General features: G+C 40.9%; 1 protein-coding gene across 3 annotated transcripts in view; it reads left to right on the top strand.

The window, feature by feature from the left end:
* casd1 (CAS1 domain sialic acid O acetyltransferase 1) overlaps positions 1-17,384 on the top strand; it is a 109,776-nt gene that overhangs the window by 33,940 nt on the left and 58,452 nt on the right. For all 3 annotated transcript variants that reach the window (XM_087987146.1, XM_087987145.1, XM_087987147.1), the window contains one exon: positions 6,370-6,490. In XM_087987146.1, the coding sequence (XP_087843272.1) occupies positions 6,370-6,490 (121 nt within the window). The remainder of the gene's footprint in view (positions 1-6,369; positions 6,491-17,384) is intronic.

The following is a 17,384-nucleotide window of genomic DNA, read 5'->3' as shown; positions in this document are numbered from 1 at the left end:
TGTTTCACATTTTGTACCATTTTCATACTGTTAAAAACAGTGTGAAATATTAATTAAGCATGTCTGTTATATTCTCTTTGCCTGTTAAATCTTGTTTGCATGTGGTTTTCATTGTCCACATTTTTCTCTCTCATTTTGTCAACTTATTTGAAAGTGATTGTTAATATTCTTATGTTATGATTTTGCAAATATTTATTGCCCCTCATTACTTTCTTTGTCCCTTAGCTATTTACATTTTCCCTAGTTTAATTCTGTCATTTACCAAATTTGTTAACTATGATTACTTAACTGAAAAAGTGGAGGCTTAACATGTAAGTCCAAAATGATTGTGTAACATATCTACGCTACACTAAAATAATTTGCACTTTTTACTGTACATTACAGTATTTTATTGTGCTCAATTGTTTCATCTTTTTGTCTTAATTTTCTTAATTACATCCAGCTTTAATGGACATACATGATATCTTAGCTACTCTTTCTTCTAATTTAATTTTGAAAACATATTTCTCCCAAGTCCCTGGATATGTTCTGCTTTTACACTGTTCTACGCTCTTGCTTTTTTAAAATAAAGTTTATGACACCCCACATTTTGTCAACTACATTCCTCTTATTTGGCAAGTAGAAGTCTCTCACCTGCAGATAAATAGTGATAAAATACATTGATTTCTGAGCACCTCCAACTGTTCATCAGTACTTTCAACTAACAGTTTATGGCTAGTATCTGTTATTGGTTTCCACTTCATTTTGATAATGCCAGTCTGCTAAAAGCTAAGATTTTAGTATTAATTTTCTGTTTTTCGACCCTCATGTTGAATGCAATCTGTCATCTGACACTGTGTTAATCATAGTTTCCTCGGATATGATTGTATAGTTAAGTTGATGCTTTCACCTAGGCCAAGTCCTACTCAAAGATTTAACATAAAAATCGAAATTTTCATTCCAGTGAGTATTGAGGTGTTTTGTGATGAGATATTAAACAGAGGTCCCATTTATGTGCTAGTGTGAAAAGATGTCATGGCATTCCTTTTATAAGGAGTGAAGATTGATCCCCTTATCCTAGCTAATATTTTTCCTTGATCAATATACAAAATCAAATTGTCTAGACGTTATCACTGCTGTTTGTGGGACATAGCCTAACTCTATTGCAAATAGAGTTAGGCTATGTCTCAAAACACACTACAGCCAATGAAATACTTGAAGCATCGTCACTGTAATGCAGGATGAGCTGCTGTAAAATTGCACAGTATACTCCCACAAACATTTTTCTAACCTCCCAGAGCTCTGGGACAAATGTTCGTGAGGTAGGAGTATTGCTGGGAAGGTCAACACTTGTTGCTCTTCCCATAATTGCCCTTGAACAGAGTGTCTTGCTGGGTCATTTGCTGCAGTTAAGAGTGAACTACATCACTGGATCTGTCACCATATAAGCTAGACCATGTAAGGATGGCAGAATTCCTTCCCTAAAGGACATTAGTGAGCTCGATGGATTTTCTCAGAAGCATAGAATTGTTATGGTGCAGAAGACGGCCATTTAGGCACATGTGCCAGCTTTTGAACGTTTTGACTTACTGTCAAACTCTTATCTGTTCCCTGTAACCTTGCACACATTGTCTTTGTTTAAATAGTCACTTTTTTGTCCCCTTGAATTTCTAAATTAAAGCTGCATTCACCACATACTCAGGCAGTGCATTCCAGATCCTAAACACTTGAAGTCTTAACAGATTTTTTCACATTTCATATTTCCTCCTTTTGCACAATAGCTTAAGTAATGTTTAATGACAAAACTTCATAGTTTGCCTAAACTTTTTCAATTCCAGACTTGTGTTAATTTGAGTTTTAAATTCCAACAGTAGGGACTGGACTTAAATTGCTGTAGCATTTAGCTTGAGCCTCTGGATTATGAGTCACATTGCCAGTACCCCACCATTTTGTACATGTTTAGCCAACATCTTGCATTTAGCTCAGAAATATTGAGGCAGTTGATTTTACTAAGATTAGTTCTTTTGGGAGAAGCTGTATTACAGTTATCAACTGTCAAGTACTTGGAAGATGTTTTTGAAAATCCATGTCTAATTATTAGCCTTTTTGTAATTTATTCTGCTGAGAGCTCTAAAGTTAATCAAACAGAACCTGACTTTTAGCAATCTATGCTGAGTGTCTCTGATTTAACTATTACAAAGCACCTAGTAATTTCATACAGACTTTATTACTGCATTAGTAGTTTGTGAGATTTTTTAGTCTATAATTTTCTGTTTTATCCCCTTCTCGTATTTGAAGAGGAAAATTTTTAATCTGAGCCTGGACAGTTTCTACTCTGGTTTCCTTCCAGATTCTCAGCTGCAATCCTTGAAGTCACTGGGGTGACCTGTCTGGATTTAGACGAACTAACTTAAGTGCTAATTCACTTCGAATAACCTCCTAAGTTCTACTGGTTCTGCAATTCTGATATCTCCAACCTTTGTAGAAACTCGGGGCACAATACTGTATCCTTCTTTTAAGAGACGGCCCAAACTTCCCTCTTCTGCCTAGCCGAGCTTGCCCTCAGGTTGCACATCCTCTCATTTTCTTCAGGTTAGAGTGTGACACATTCTTTGTTCTAGTCTTACCTGGATCCCTGCCCACAAATCTTTTGAACAGCATAATTGGTGCTGTTTCCCTCTCCCACCAGAATTGGTAAAAATGATCAATTTTGCTTCTAATTTCCATCTTGCTATCATTTTCATCTGGTCCATTTCTCACTCTTACCTTCCCGTATTAGATATCTTCTATTTCTAGGGATAGTTAGTCACTGAAATGCATTACAAACCTAGTGTCTTCCACAGTTAACAACTGTTCATCCTGTGTCCTGTAAGGATTCCTTCAGAATGGTTGCCGGTGTCCTCAACTGCGTTCAACCCATTTCTCGCATTAATGCTCTCATCCATTCTCTCCCCTCCTCTTCTCTCCTCTTCCCAACAAAGATCAGGTCCCAAAAGAGAAAATGATGGAAAATCTCAGCAGTCTGGCAGCATCTGTAAGGAGAGAAAAGAGCTGACGTTTAGAGTCTAACTGACCCTTTGTCAAAGCTAAAAAAAAGGGAGAAATAGGGAGGTATTTATACTAGGCTGAGAGAAGGTGAGTCGTGGCTCCAGAAGCAAAAGTAGCAATGAAGAGGTGATAATGACTGACAGTGCATAGAGAGATTATAGGGAAATTAGGAGCTGTGAATGACCAAGATGAAGCCAGTGGGATGGGTGAAGCAGAGACAAAAATGCAAAACAGGGGAGAAGGGTAGCAAAGGGGGAAAAGGAGAGTAAAAGGTGATGAGAGAGTGGGCAGCGAGAGAAAGAGAGACGATCAAAAAATAAGAGGTACAGAACAGTGAAAAACATATTTAAAAAATGATAAATAAAGCAAATGAAATAAAATAACGGAGCAGAATGAAAACAGAGGTGTCAAGATGGGATAATATCTGAAGTTGTTGAATTCAATGTTGAGACCGGCAGGCTGTAACGTGCCTAATCGGAAGATGAGATGCTGTTTCACCAGTTTGCGTTGAGCTTCACTGGAACATTGCAGCAGGCCATGGACAGACATGTGGGTATGGGAGCAGGATTGTGTGGTGAAGTGGCAAGCCATGGGAAGGTCCGGGACCTGATTGCATACAGACTGAAGGTGCTCAGCAAAGCGATCACCCAGCCGGCGTTTTGCCTCTCTGACATAGAGGAGACCACATTTGGAGCAATGAATGCAATGAGACCAAATTGAAAGAGGTACAAGTGAAACGCTGCTTAATCTGAAAAGTGTGTTTGGGGCCTTGGATGGTCAGCTTGGAAGAGGTAAAGGGGTAGGTGTTGCACCTACTGCGATTGCATGGGAGAGGTGTGAGGTGTGATGGGAGAGGTGTGAGGTGTGATGGGAGAGGTGTGAGGTGTGATGGGAGAGGTGTGAGGTGTTGGGTGTGATGGAGGAGTGCTGAAAATGTGTTGCTGGAAAAGCGCAGCAGGTCAGGCAGTATCCAGGGAACAGGAGAATCGACGTTTTGGGCATAAGCCCTTCTTCAGGAAGGAGGAGTGGACTAGGTACTCCCGGAGGGAACAATCTCTGCGGAATGCAGACAGAGGGTGTTTGGTGGTGGCGTCTTGTTGGAGTTGGCGAAAATGGCGGAGGATTATTCTTTGCATGTGAAGGCTGGTGGGGTGAAAGGTGAGAACAAGAGGCACTCTATCCTTGTTCTGGGAGGGGAGGGAGAGGGTGAGGGCTGTGGCACGGGAGATGGACCGCACACTGTCGAGAGCCCTGTCAACAACTGTAGGTGGGAAGCCACGGAGAAGAACGCGCACATATTAAGAGCACTGCTTTGGAAAGTGGCCTCATTGCAACAATTGCGGCTGAGGCGAAGGAGCTGAGAGAAAGGAATAGAGTCCTTACAGGACGTAGGGTGAGAAGAGCTATTGTCCAGATAGCTGTGGGAGTCAGTGGGCTTGTAATGGATATTAGTGGATAGACTATTGCCGGAAATGGACACAATTTGCTTTTATAAAGATCAGGTACCCCAGTTCTCACTTTAGATCTTACTAACCTCCTCTTCCAAAGGATCATGAACCATCATTTCCACCTCCTGCAGTAGGATGCCACACATATATTTCCTTCCCCTCCCTTGATGGTGTTCTACAGGGACCATTCCCTCTGGGGCTCTTTGGCCAACTCCACATACCCCCATGGTGCCTTCCCATGCAATTGCAGAAGGTGCAGTACTTGCCCATTTATCTCCTCCTTTCTCACTATCCATGCCACAGAACTAATTTACAGATGAAGCGACAGTTTACTTGTGGGTCACTTGATCTGATCTATTGTATGCATTGTTCAGAGTTCAGTCTCCATATTGGGAGGATGAAACAGAGTAGGTGACCACTTTGAGGAACAAAAATGACCCTGAGCTTCAGTTGACTGCCAATACAATACTCCACCATTTTCCCATGCTAACATTTCTGTCTAAGGCCTATAGTTTTTTTTTCAGAATTCCAGCATCCACAGTTGTATGCTTTTTTGTTTGATTGTGTGAAAAATACTTTGCTGCTCCTGCACTGAAATGCTCTTTTGATAAAAGCCTATGTGTTAATTTTCAGTGACTGATGACACCAGTTCCCTTTTGTGCTAAATTTTCTCATCAAGTGCTATTTACATAATACTCTGCCTACCTGTTCTTCCCACAAAGCTAGATAATCTGATTTTTTTCCACATTATATTCCATCTTTTGGGTTCTTGCCCATTCACTAAGTGTATCCAAATCCTCTTGAATCCACTTGCATCTTTCTCGCAGCAGGCATTCCCACCTAGTTTTGTGTCATTCCGAATTTGGAAATATTATATTTGATCCCCACATTCAAGTCATTGATCCATGTATGAACAGCCGGGACCCAAATACCAATTCATGCACTACCCTGCTGGTTACATGCTGCCAAACTGAGAATGACTCAGTTATTCATTCTGTTTTCCCCATTAGCCAATTCTTAATCCATGCTTGTACATTACCTCTTATTCCATGTGCTTTACTTTTGCTAACCAGCCTATAGTGGAGATTTTATTAAGAAGTTTTCTAAAAATCTAAGTATGCCACACCGTTAACACTCTTTTATCAGTTCTGTTAGTAACGTCCTTAAAAACGCTCCAACAATTTCAACAAACACCAGGGACTTACTGGCCTTCAGATGCAACCTTTTTTTTTTATGCAACCTTTTTAGTAATAATCCTTTCCTGCAAATCTTGATTTTAGCCAGGCCTTTGGATCTCTAATTCAGAGGGAATTCTTGCAAATTCTCCAGTGAAGGCAGACACAATTATTTTGTTTCTCTGCCAATTCTTTATCCAGTATAAATTGTTCTGACTCTGTCTGTCATGGTTCCACATTTATGTTGAGTAAATGAAACCTTTTTGCATGCCTATAGAAAGCGTTATTGTCCATTTTTCTGATTTGTTAGTTTATATTTGTAGTCCCTTTGCTTGTTATATCTTAGTCCTTTTTCTTGCTGTGTTCCAAAATCTTCCTAATCTTCAATTTTACTCCTATTTCTGGCAACCTTATAGGACTTTTTCTTTTAATCCTGCATCAATTTTAACTTCCTTTGTTAACCATTTTGTCCCCTTTGCTTCTGAGCGGTACTATCTTTGATGTGCTTGCAGAAACGATTTATTATTAGCTTTTATATCTAGTATGACTTCGAGACACCTATTCCAAATAGTATTTGCATGGCCATCTAAGACAGGAACGCTGTGACACGTAAAATATAACGGCAAATGCAACAGGAAATATGGATGTATGTGTTTTAATCAAATGTCCTAATTTTTATTACTCCTCTGTTTAACTTGTCACATTTTTCTTTCCTTCAGTGAAGTAAAGGACTGTCTTCTGAACAAATACATAGCTTTTGTAGGAGATTCCAGAATTCGGCAGTTCTTCTACTCCTTCATTAAAATTATAAATTCTGACATTAAAGAAGAAGGCAACAAGGTATGAACTATTCTTTCTTGCTTTGATTTAGACTGTGTCAATAACAGAGAGAAAGATTTGTACTAGGAAATTTAACTGTCACCATACATTGAGTAACACTCACTCTGTATCTCAGTTTGACTTTTGAGTTGTCCAAATTAATTTAACTTGACGCAGCTCCTGTGTTGACTAAATACACAAAAAGTTTTGATTTTTTAGCAGTATGTATCCAGATTGATTGCACAGTAAGTTGATGTTTAAATAAGTTAGCATTTACAGTTTGTGCTGTAGTGTAATGTTTGTGCACTACAGCAATTTCTGGGCGGCACGGTGGCACAGTGGTTAGCACTGCTGCCTCACAGTGCCTGAGACCTGGGTTCAATTCCCGCCTCAGGCGACTGACTGTGTGGAGTTTGCACGTTCTCCCCGTGTCTGCGTGGGTTTCCTCCGGGTGCTCCGGTTTCCTCCCACAGTCCAAAGATGTGCAGGTCAGGTGAATTGGCCATGCTAAATTGTCCGTAGTGTTAGGTAAGGGGTAAATGTAGGGGTATGGGTGGGTTGCGCTTCGGCAGGTCGGTGTGGACTTGTTGGGCCGAAGGGCCTGTTTCCACACTGTAATGTAATCTAAATCTAAAAATCAAAAAGCAAGTTACATTAGTGTTTTTAATATGGTCAAATGTACTTGGGTACTTTGTCAAATTTAGCTTAATGATAATTAAACTATGAACCACACCAAGACATTGGCTGATCACCAAAATCTTGAAAAGGGTCTTCAAGGAGCAAAAAGAGATCTATTAAAAAGTGTAAGGAGGGAGTTCAAGAGCTTTGGACTTAAACAATTGAAGTCACGGTCTCCAGTGTGGTGAAGTGATTAAAATCCGGGATTCTTGAGTGCAGTATTTTGAAAGTGTGCAGACCTCCAATATTGTTAGGGCATAAAGATTTTTAATGAGATTCTGGTCATGACCAGGTTTGTAAACGAGATGAGAATTTTAAAGTAGTGTAGCATAATCTGGAGCAAACGTCAGTTATATAAGCACAGGTGGGAAATGGGACAAGGTGGGAGTTACATGAGCAGCAGAGTTTTGGGTGCATCTGAGTGAGATGCTCCTCGGACGGTTGGCCCAGATTGAATGGGCCAACCGTTGTTTTTATGTTTTTATGACCTGTTTCCTGCAGAAAATTTTCTATTCGTGATCATATTGTACCCCCCTAAAACCATGAGCTCCTATTTTATGCAATAATGTTTCGTGGTTAATTCACCTAGTTTGCATATCCCTGGACACTGTGGGCAATTTAGCGTGGTCAATCCACCTAACCTGTGCATCTTTGCACTGTGGGAGGAAACTGGAGCAAAGAAGAACATGCAAAATCCATACAGACCTCACCCAAGGCTGAAATCAAACCTAGGTTACTGGCACTGAGGCAGCAGTGCTAGCTACTATACCATCATGCCACCCTGTGCAAAAGTATGAGCATGCATAAATAACTCTCTTTCAGATTGGCAGGATGTGACAAACCTTTTTGAATTTATCAATAATTTAGATGAGATCAAAGGCATGATGACAACATTTGTAGATGACCTAAGATAGATAGGAAAGTATGTTGTGAACATGACATAAACACGACACAGATTGGTTGACAAAAGTAGAAATTGTTGGAGAAATTATGCATATCTGGCAGCATCTGTTGGGAGAAATTAGAGTTAAAGTTTTGGGTCACGTGATCCTTAGATGCTTTTCTAGCAATTTCTATTTTTATCTGTTTTACAGCATCAGCAGTTCTTTCAGTTTTTATTTTTACAGATTGGTTGATTGAGTGAACAGGCAAAATTTTGGCAGATTGAGTATAATGTAGGAAAATATGGAGTTGTTTACTTTGGCAGGAAGCATAAGTGGGTGCAGTATTACTTAAACTGAGAATGTCCAGGGAAATCAAGGTGCAGAGAGATCTAACTGCTTGGTGCATAAGTCACAAAAGGTTAGTTAACAGGTATGGTTCGGAATCAGATGGCTAATGGAATGCTATCGTTTATTATGAAATCATTTAAACATCGAAGTAAAAGTATTATGCTTTAGTTATGCAGGGTATTGGTGAGAACACATACTGAATTCAGTTTTGCCTCCTTGCTGATTGATTTAGGTGGTTCAAAAGGGATTTATTTGATTGTTATTTTGAGTGAGTGGCTTGTCTTATGAGGATGTGGCCAGGCTGAGGTTGTTTCTATTGGAGATTAGAAGAGTTGAGATGTTAAAACTTTAATTTATTCTGCTGACTTGTAAGAAATTGGATGTCCGGGGAGTGTATTTTTCTGTCTTGCAGGCAGGATGTGACAATCTAATCATACTCTGTAAATGCTGCAGTTTAGGGAATAACCTAATCACACTTTCTAATAATCTAACCACTTTACATTGTTTTTGAGTGGTATGTGACTATGGGGGTTGGCAGGGGATTGTGTCTTGCATACATGACTGTGATGTAAAAGGGAGGGTGGTTGTCCCTTGTTCAGAGAACCTTGCTTCACACGCTCTGCAAGCATCGCAAAGTGTGTTAAATGATGTTCCAAAGGCTTGTACTTAAATAAGGCATGGCTGTTCACAAAAGCTGGTGTACTGCAGTTGCATCAAGCATGTAAGAATCTCAAGAAGGAACCTAACGCAGTGAGAAGTCACCTCATTGAAGTGTATAATATTCTGAATGATCTTCTCAGGTGGAAGTAGAAAGGTTATTTCTTGTTATGGATGAGTCCAGAACCATGGAATACTGTTGTAAGAAAGTTAAAAATCACAACACCAGGTTTTAGTCCAACAGGTTTATTTGGAAGTACTAGTTTTCAGAGTGCTGCTCCTTCGTCAGTTACTCTGAAAGCTAGTACTTCCAAATAAACCTGTTGAACTATAACTTAGTGTTGTGTGATTTTTAACTTCCACCCCAGTCCAACAGCGGCACCTCCACATCATTGTAAAAGAGATGAGGGATAATTTACTTTTCCTCAGGGGGATGTGTAACTTTGGAATACTCTGCCTAAGAAAATGGTGGAGATGGGATCACCAAATATTTTTAAGGCTGATGCAAATAGATTTAAATTAGACACAGGTACTAAGGATTATTAAGGATCGATGAAATGTGGAATTTGGAAAGCAAACCGATTGGTTATAATTTTTTTGAATAGTAGAGTATGTTTTACGGGCATAATGGCATTCTTCTGCCCCTAATTCATGTTTGTATCAGTCTAGATTATAAACTGATGTGCCAGGGTGGAACTTGAACCCATAGCATTCCATGATAGGTGTGCTACCACTGAGCAAAATTTCATTATCTAACCATGTAAAGCAGATCAAACTCATGTTTGAACACAATTCATTCATTTTTAGAGAGCACTGCACATTTGAATTCACATTGAGGTAATTTCTGGTATTTTGATCTTGTGTCACTGAAGGAACCATAAAGTGATTCAAAGAGAAGCATGTAGTTGTTTCCATGCAACTGCTACCCTTGTCCTTCTAGTTAGAAGAGATTGTGGGATTACAAGGTGCTGTTGAAGGAACTGTTTGAGCTGTTGATAGATCGGAGGCCTCCTTGATTGACAGATATGCTATCGATTTCACAATGTTTCCATTGAGTTACAAGGCTTGAGAAGCATTGAAATTTTAAAAGATGAAACTTTTAAACAAGCTTTTATTGGGCTGTTGTTAAAAGGAGTTTACGGCCATGCCTTTTAGATGCTTAGCTGTAAGCTCTGCAATTTTTCACTTCACCCTATACCATGCATGCACTTGCTCTCTCGCACTCGCTCTCACTCTCACACCTTTTTGTGCTTCTACTTCTTTCCTCCTTTAGGAAAAATGTACGGAGCTAAGAATTACTGATTACTGTGAAACTATTGCTGATTGTCAGGAAAACTCGTCTGAATCACTTTCCTTCCTTTAGGGAAGGAAATCTGCCATCCTCACTTGGTCTGGCCTACATGTAACTCCAGATCCACAGCAATGTAGTGATTTTCAACTGCCCTCTGAAATGGCCAAGCAAGCCACTCAATTGCATCAATTGCTATGAAGTCTTAAAAATAAAATGAGTTTGGCTGGACCAGCTGACATCAATCACTGAAAAAGATAAAGGCAGAAACTGTCCTGCTGACCTAGCAAAGTCCTCCTCACTAAAATCTGGAGACGGATGCCAATGTTGGGAGAGATGTGTCTCAGACTAGTCATACAAAGGCCAGACATAGTCATACTCACAGAATCACATTTTACAATTTCCCAGACAACATCCTTCCATATGTCCTATCCCACCAGCAGATGAGACCAAACGAGGTGGGGGCACAGTGGTACACCATCAGGAGGAAATTATTCTGGGAGTCATCAAGATTGACTCCAAACTCCATGAAGTCTCATGGCTTCAGGTTAAACACTGGCAATCCTGCTGATTACCATGTTCTGTCTTCCCTCAGCTGATAAATCAGTATTTCTTAATAACGAACAATAATTGGAGGAAGCATTGAGGGTGGGAAGGGTGCAAAATGTACTCTGGATGGAGGATTTCATTGTCTACTTCCAAGAGCGGCTCGGTAGTAGCACTGCTGATTTGAGCTAAAGGGGACAACTGCTAGACTTGGTCTGTAGCATATAGTGAAAGAACTAATGGGGGAAAAACATACTTGACCTCATCTGCCAGCTTGCAGATACATCTATTCATGACAACTTGGTAAGAGTGAAGTTGAAACTTTATTGCTGGAACAGCACAGCAGGTCAGGCAGCATCCAGGGAACAGGAGATTCGACGTTTCGGGCACAGGCCCTTCTTCAGGAAGAAGGGCCTGTGCCCGAAACGTCGAATCTCCTGTTCCCTGGATGCTGCCTGACCTGCTGTGCTGTTCCAGCAATAAAGTTTCAACTTTGATCTCCAGCATCTGCAGACCTCACTTTCTCCTTGGTAAGAGTGAACCACTGCACAATCTTTGTGGCGATGAAGCCCCACATTCATTTTGTGAATAGCCCCCATTGTGTTGTGTGGGACTATTACTGTTCTAAATGGGACATACTTTGCACAGATCAAACAACTCAAGACTAGGCATCAGTGAGGTGTTGTGGGCCATCAAGAGCAGCAGAATCTGAAACCTCATGGCCCACCATATCCTCCACTCAACTATTGCCATTATGACAGCGATCAACTGTAGTTCAACAGAGTGCAGGAGGGCATGCCAAGACCAGCACTAGGTATACCTGAAAATGAGGTGTGAACTTGGTTGAAGCTATTGAACAGGCATGCCAAACCACATAAGCAGCAGCTGATCGATTGAGTTGAGCAATCCCACAACCAATGGATCACCTCTAAGCTCTGCAGTCCTGACACATCCAGTCGTGAATGGTGGACAATTAAACCATGTCTATAATCCGAGAAGGAGGCTCCTGTCCATTATCTACAAGACAGGTCAAGTGTGGTGGAATAGTCCTCACTTCCCCAAATGGATGCAGCCCCAACACTGCTCAAGAAGCTTGACACCATCTAGGACAAAGCAACCCACTTGATTTGTCACCACATCCACTCCCTCCACCACGAATACTCAGTAGCAGCAGTGTGTACCATCTGCAAGACAGTGCAGAAATTTGCCAAAAATCCTCAAACTGCACCTTTCAAGCCCACGACCACTCCATCTAGAAGTTACCTTTAAATTCCTCTCCAAACCACTCACCGTCTTGACTTGGAAATATATCACTGTTTCTTCACTATCATTGAGTCAAAATCCTGGAATTCCCTGCCTGAGGGCATTGTGTAAAAACAAGGACTGCAGATGCTGGAAACCAGAGTCTAAATTAGAGTTGTGCTGGAAAAGCACAGCATGTCAGGCAGCATCCGAGGAGCAGGAAAAGCCACGTTTTGAGCAAAAGCTCTTCATCAGGAATAGAGGCAGGGTGCCTGCAGAGTGGAGAGAGAAATGAGAGGTGGGGGTGGGGAGAAAGTAGCATAGAGTACAATGGGTGAATGGGGGTGGGGATGAAGATGATAGGTCAGAGAGGAGGGTGCAGTGGATAGGTGGAAAGGAAGATAGGCAGGTAGGACAAGTCATGAGGGCAGTGCTGAGCTGGAGGGTTGGAGCTGGGGTGAGGTGGGGGAAGGGGAAATGAGGAAACTGGTGAAGTCCACATTAATGCCCTGGGGTTGAAGTGTTCCGAGGTGGAAGATGAGGCGTTCTTCCTCCAGGCGTCGGGTGGTGAGGGGGCAGTGGTGGAGGAGGCCCAGGACCTGCATGTCCTTGGCAGAGTGGGAGGGGGAGTTGAAATGTTGGGCCACGGCAGTAGGGTTGATTGGTGCGGGTGTCCAGGAGATGTTCCCTAAAGCGCTCTGCTAGGAGGCGTCCAGTCTCCCCAATGTAGAGGAGATCGCATTGGGAGCAACAGATACAATAAATGATATTGGTGGATGTGCAGGCAAAATTTCCGCCTCAGAACTCTTCAACCCCATGGCATTAATGTGGACTTCACCAGTTTCCTCATTTCCCCTTCTATTTTGTGTCCATAGTTGTCCTTGAGAGGGTGTTGATGAGCTGCTGCGTTGAACTACTGCCATCCACCTACTGTAGGTTGACCTACAATGCCATCTGGGGGAAAATCCAGGATTTGGACCTCTCAACAGTGATGGACTGACAATATATTTCCAAGTCAGGATGGTTAGTGGCTTGGAGGGGAATTTTCAGATGATGGTGTTCCAATGATCTGCTGTTATTGTCCTTCTAGATAGGTTTAGAAGGTGTTGTCTGAGGATCTTTGGTGAATTTCTGCAGTGCAACTTGAAATTGAATTAAAAAATTTTTATTATCACATACTCAAATGAGTATAGTGAAAAGTTTACAAGTCACCACTTAGTGAAAATAGTACACACTGCTGCTCCTAAGCATTTGTGGTTGTGGGAATGGATGCTTGTAGATGTAATGCCAATCAAGTGGGTTGCTTTGGCCTGGATGGTGTCAAGCTTTTTGTGGTGTTTGAGCTACACCCACCCAGGCAACTGGGGAGTATTCCATTACGTGCCTGACTTGTACCTTGTAGTTGATAGACAGGCTTTGGGGAGTCAGCAGGTCAGTTACTTGCTGCTCTTGTAGCAGCCTTCGATCTGCTCTTGTAGCCATTGGGTTTGAGAGTCTCTGGTCAATGATAACCCCCAAGATGTTGATAATAGGGGATTCAGTAATGGTAACATCATTGAATTTCAAGGGGAGGTGGTTAGATTTTGTTGATCATCATTGCCTGGCATTTCTGTAGTGCAAATATTAACGAGTCAATTGAAAGTACCATGCAAGTTACATCCATAAAATTATATTGTAGCCCTGATGAATATTACGATGAATTCTATTGTTTAAGTCCACAGTTCAGTTTCCTAATAATGTCATTACTTTTCCAAAGAATGCAGAGAAATATTTCTGTTCTGCTGTAGTTACAGAGCTGTCTTATTTGGCTCCCATTCAAAACAATTACTAATTTCTCTGTTTGTGATGTGACTAAACTTTAGCAAGTCATAGTCGTACAGCACAGAAGCAGACCCCTCAGTCCAACTAATCCATGCCGAAGATAATCCCAAACTAAGCTAGTCCCACCTGTCTGCTCCTGGCCCATATCCCTCCAAATCTTTCCTATGCATACACAGTATCCATCCAACTGTCTTTTAAATGTTGTGTTGGAACCACATCCACCACTTCCTCAGGAAGTTCATTTCAAATGTGAACCACTCTGTGTAAAATAATTGCCTCCTGTCTTTTTTTTAAATCTTTCTCTTCTCACCTTAAAAATGTGTCCTGAGTCTTGAAGTTCCCTATCCAAGGGAAAATATAGCTACTATCAAGTCTATCTATACCTTTCATTATTTTATAACATTCTGTCAGGTCACTTCTCAACCTCCTACATTCCAGTGGAAAAAGTCTCAACCTATCCAACCTTTCTTTACAACTCAACCTTCTATACCCAGCAAGATCTTGGTAAATCTTTTCTGAACCCCCTCCAGCTTGATAATATCTTTCCAATAACTGGACGACCAGTACAAGGCACCTTATTCCAGAAAAGGCCTCACCAGTGTCCTGTACAACCTCAACATAACATCCCAACTCCTGTTGTGGTTCTGTTCGCCGAGCTGGAAGTTTTTGTTGCAAACGTTCCGTCCCCTGGCTAGGCGACATCATCAGTGCTTGGGAGCCTCCTGCGAAGCGCTTCTTTGATGTTTCCTCCGGTGTTTATAGTGGTCTGTCCCTGCCGCTTCCGGTTGTCCGTTTCAGCTGTCCGCTGTAGTGGTTGGTATATTGGGTCCAGGTCGATGTGTTTGTTGATGGAGTTTGTGGATGAATGCCATGCCTCTAGGAATTTCCTGGCTGTTCTCTGTCTGGCTTGCCCTATGATAGTAGTGTTGTCCCAGTCAAATTCATGTTGCTTGTTGTCTGCGTGTGTGGCTACTAAAGATAGCTGGTTGTGTCGTTTCGTGGCTAGTTGATGTTCATGTATGCGGATTGTTAGCTGTCTTCCTGTTTGTTCTATATAGTGTTTTGTGCAGTCCTTGCATGGTATTTTGTACACTACATTAGTACAACTCCTATATTCAAAGGACTGAGCAATGAAGGCAAGTGTGCCAAATGCCTTTTTAACCATCCTGTCTGTATGTGAAGCAAACTTTAAACAATTATGTACCTGCACCCCAAAGTCCCTCTGTTCTACAACACTACCAAAAATTGTGTAAGCCCGACTCTTGTACCAAAATGCAATACCTCACATTTATCCAATTTGAATTCCATGCTATTTTTCAGCCCATAGACCCATTTAATCAAGATCCTTTTGTAATCTTAGAAAACCTTCTTCGCTGTCTATTATGCCACCAATTCTGGTGTCATCCACACATTTACTAACCATGCCTTCTATATTCTCATCCAAATCATTTAAATGAATGATGAGCAAAAGAGAACCCAGAACTGATCCCTGTGGAACGCTGCTAGTCACAGGCCTCCAGTCTGAAAAGTAACCCTCCACCATTACTGTCTCCTGCTGTTAAGCCAATTATGTATCCAATTGGCAAGCTCACTCTGAATTCCATGTGATCTAACTTTATGAATTGACCTACCATGTGGAACCTTGTCAATTCTTTACTAAAATCTAAATAAATAACGTCTACTACTCAATCAGCAATCTTTTGATAGCTTCCTCAAAAAACTCCATCAAGTTTGAGACATGACTTTCCTCTCTTAAAGCCATGCTGGATATCCCTAATTTTTTTTTTTGCTTCTCTAAATGTCCATAAATCCTATTTTTTATAATCCCCTCCAACAATATATCCACAATCGAAGTCACACTCTCTCAGGTCTGTGGTTTCCTGGTTTCTCCTTATAACCTTTCTTAAACAAAGTACAACATTAGCCACTCTCCAGTCATTAGGCTCTTCATCCATAGTTGTAGATGCTACAAATATTTCTTTAAGGGGTCTCGTAATTTCCTCCTTTCCCTCCCACAATGTCGTGGGATACATTGGATAAATTTCCAGAACCTGATCTACTTTTATATTTTCTAAGACCTCTCAAACTTCCACTTTAATGTAAACTGTTCTTAAAATATCAATTCATTTCTCTACATTTTTCTCCACTAAAAACTGATGCAACTTATTCACTTAGTTTCTCTCCCATCTTCTGGGGTTCAACACAAAAATTACCCCATTGATCTTTAAGAGGCCCTACTCTCTCTAGTTACCCTCTGATTCTTAATGTACTTGTAAAAGCTCTTTGGCAGATACGGTTAAGGATAATCCAATATTATCTTACATCCCCTCTTTATCTTTCTGTGTTCTCTCTCAAGAATGCCCCTACACTCTTTATATTGATTAGGAGATTCAATTGAACCAAGTTGGCTATATCTGAAATAAGATTCTCGTTTATTCTTATCTAGAACTTCAATATCTTTATTCATCCATTGTTCCTTAATCTTACCAGCCTTACCCTTCACTCTTACAGGAACAAAATGCCACTGAACTCGTGATGAGACTCTTGAAAGCCTTCCACTTGTCAGACATCCTTTTCCCTGCGAACAGTCTCCCCCAATCAACTTTTGATGTTCTTGTCACATACCATTAAAATTGGCCTAATGTCAATTTAAAAACTTTTAACATTTATTTAAGGTTTATCCTTTTCTGTAACCATTTTGAAACTAATAGAATTATGATCGCTACACCCAAAGTGTTCCCCAACTTTTAATTCAGTCACCTGCCCTGCCTTATTGCACAAAAGAAGGTAGAGTTTGCTCCTTCAGTATGTGGATGCTACCACTAGAGATAAAGAAAGTTTTCTTGAACACATTTGGCAAACTCTTCACCATCCGAATTTTTAGCACCATGGTAGTCCCAGTCAATGTTTGGAAAGTTAAAATCCCCCAGTACAACAAACTTAGTATGCTTGCATATGAGTTTTCCCTACATATTTGTTTCTCGATTTATCTCTTACTATTGGGTGGGTGATAGTACAATCCTATCAAAACGACTTTTTTTTTCTTATTTGTAATTTCTACCCTTATATTTTCACTGGGTGACTTTTGAGAAATGTCTTCCCTAGTTACATCAGTAATGTAGTAATCAAAAATGCCACCCCCTGTCCTTTCTTGCCTCCTTTTCTCCTTCCTATAGCACTAAGACCTGGAACATTGAGCTGCCAATCTTGTCCATCTCTCAGCCGAGCTTTTATAATAGCTATGACGTCCAAATTCCATGTTCTCAAACATGCCACGAGTTCTTCAGCTTTACCTGTAAGACCCCTTGCATTGAACTAAATGCAATTAAGTTCTTCAGAGATACTACGTACTCTGACTCTCTCTTGTCTTTTTTTCAAATTGATATGCTGTCCTCATTTTCAGCGCCTTCTCCATCAATCCTTCCATTTACAGTGCTACTCAGAATTCCTC

Source organism: Chiloscyllium plagiosum, unplaced genomic scaffold (assembly GCF_037043375.1).
Source record: "Chiloscyllium plagiosum isolate Xiang-an unplaced genomic scaffold, Cpla_swu_hap1 HiC_scaffold_5, whole genome shotgun sequence".
NCBI lineage: Eukaryota > Metazoa > Chordata > Chondrichthyes > Orectolobiformes > Hemiscylliidae > Chiloscyllium > Chiloscyllium plagiosum.
The sequence above is the reverse complement of the archived record's forward strand: the minus strand, read 5'-3'. Positions and strand labels throughout refer to the sequence as shown.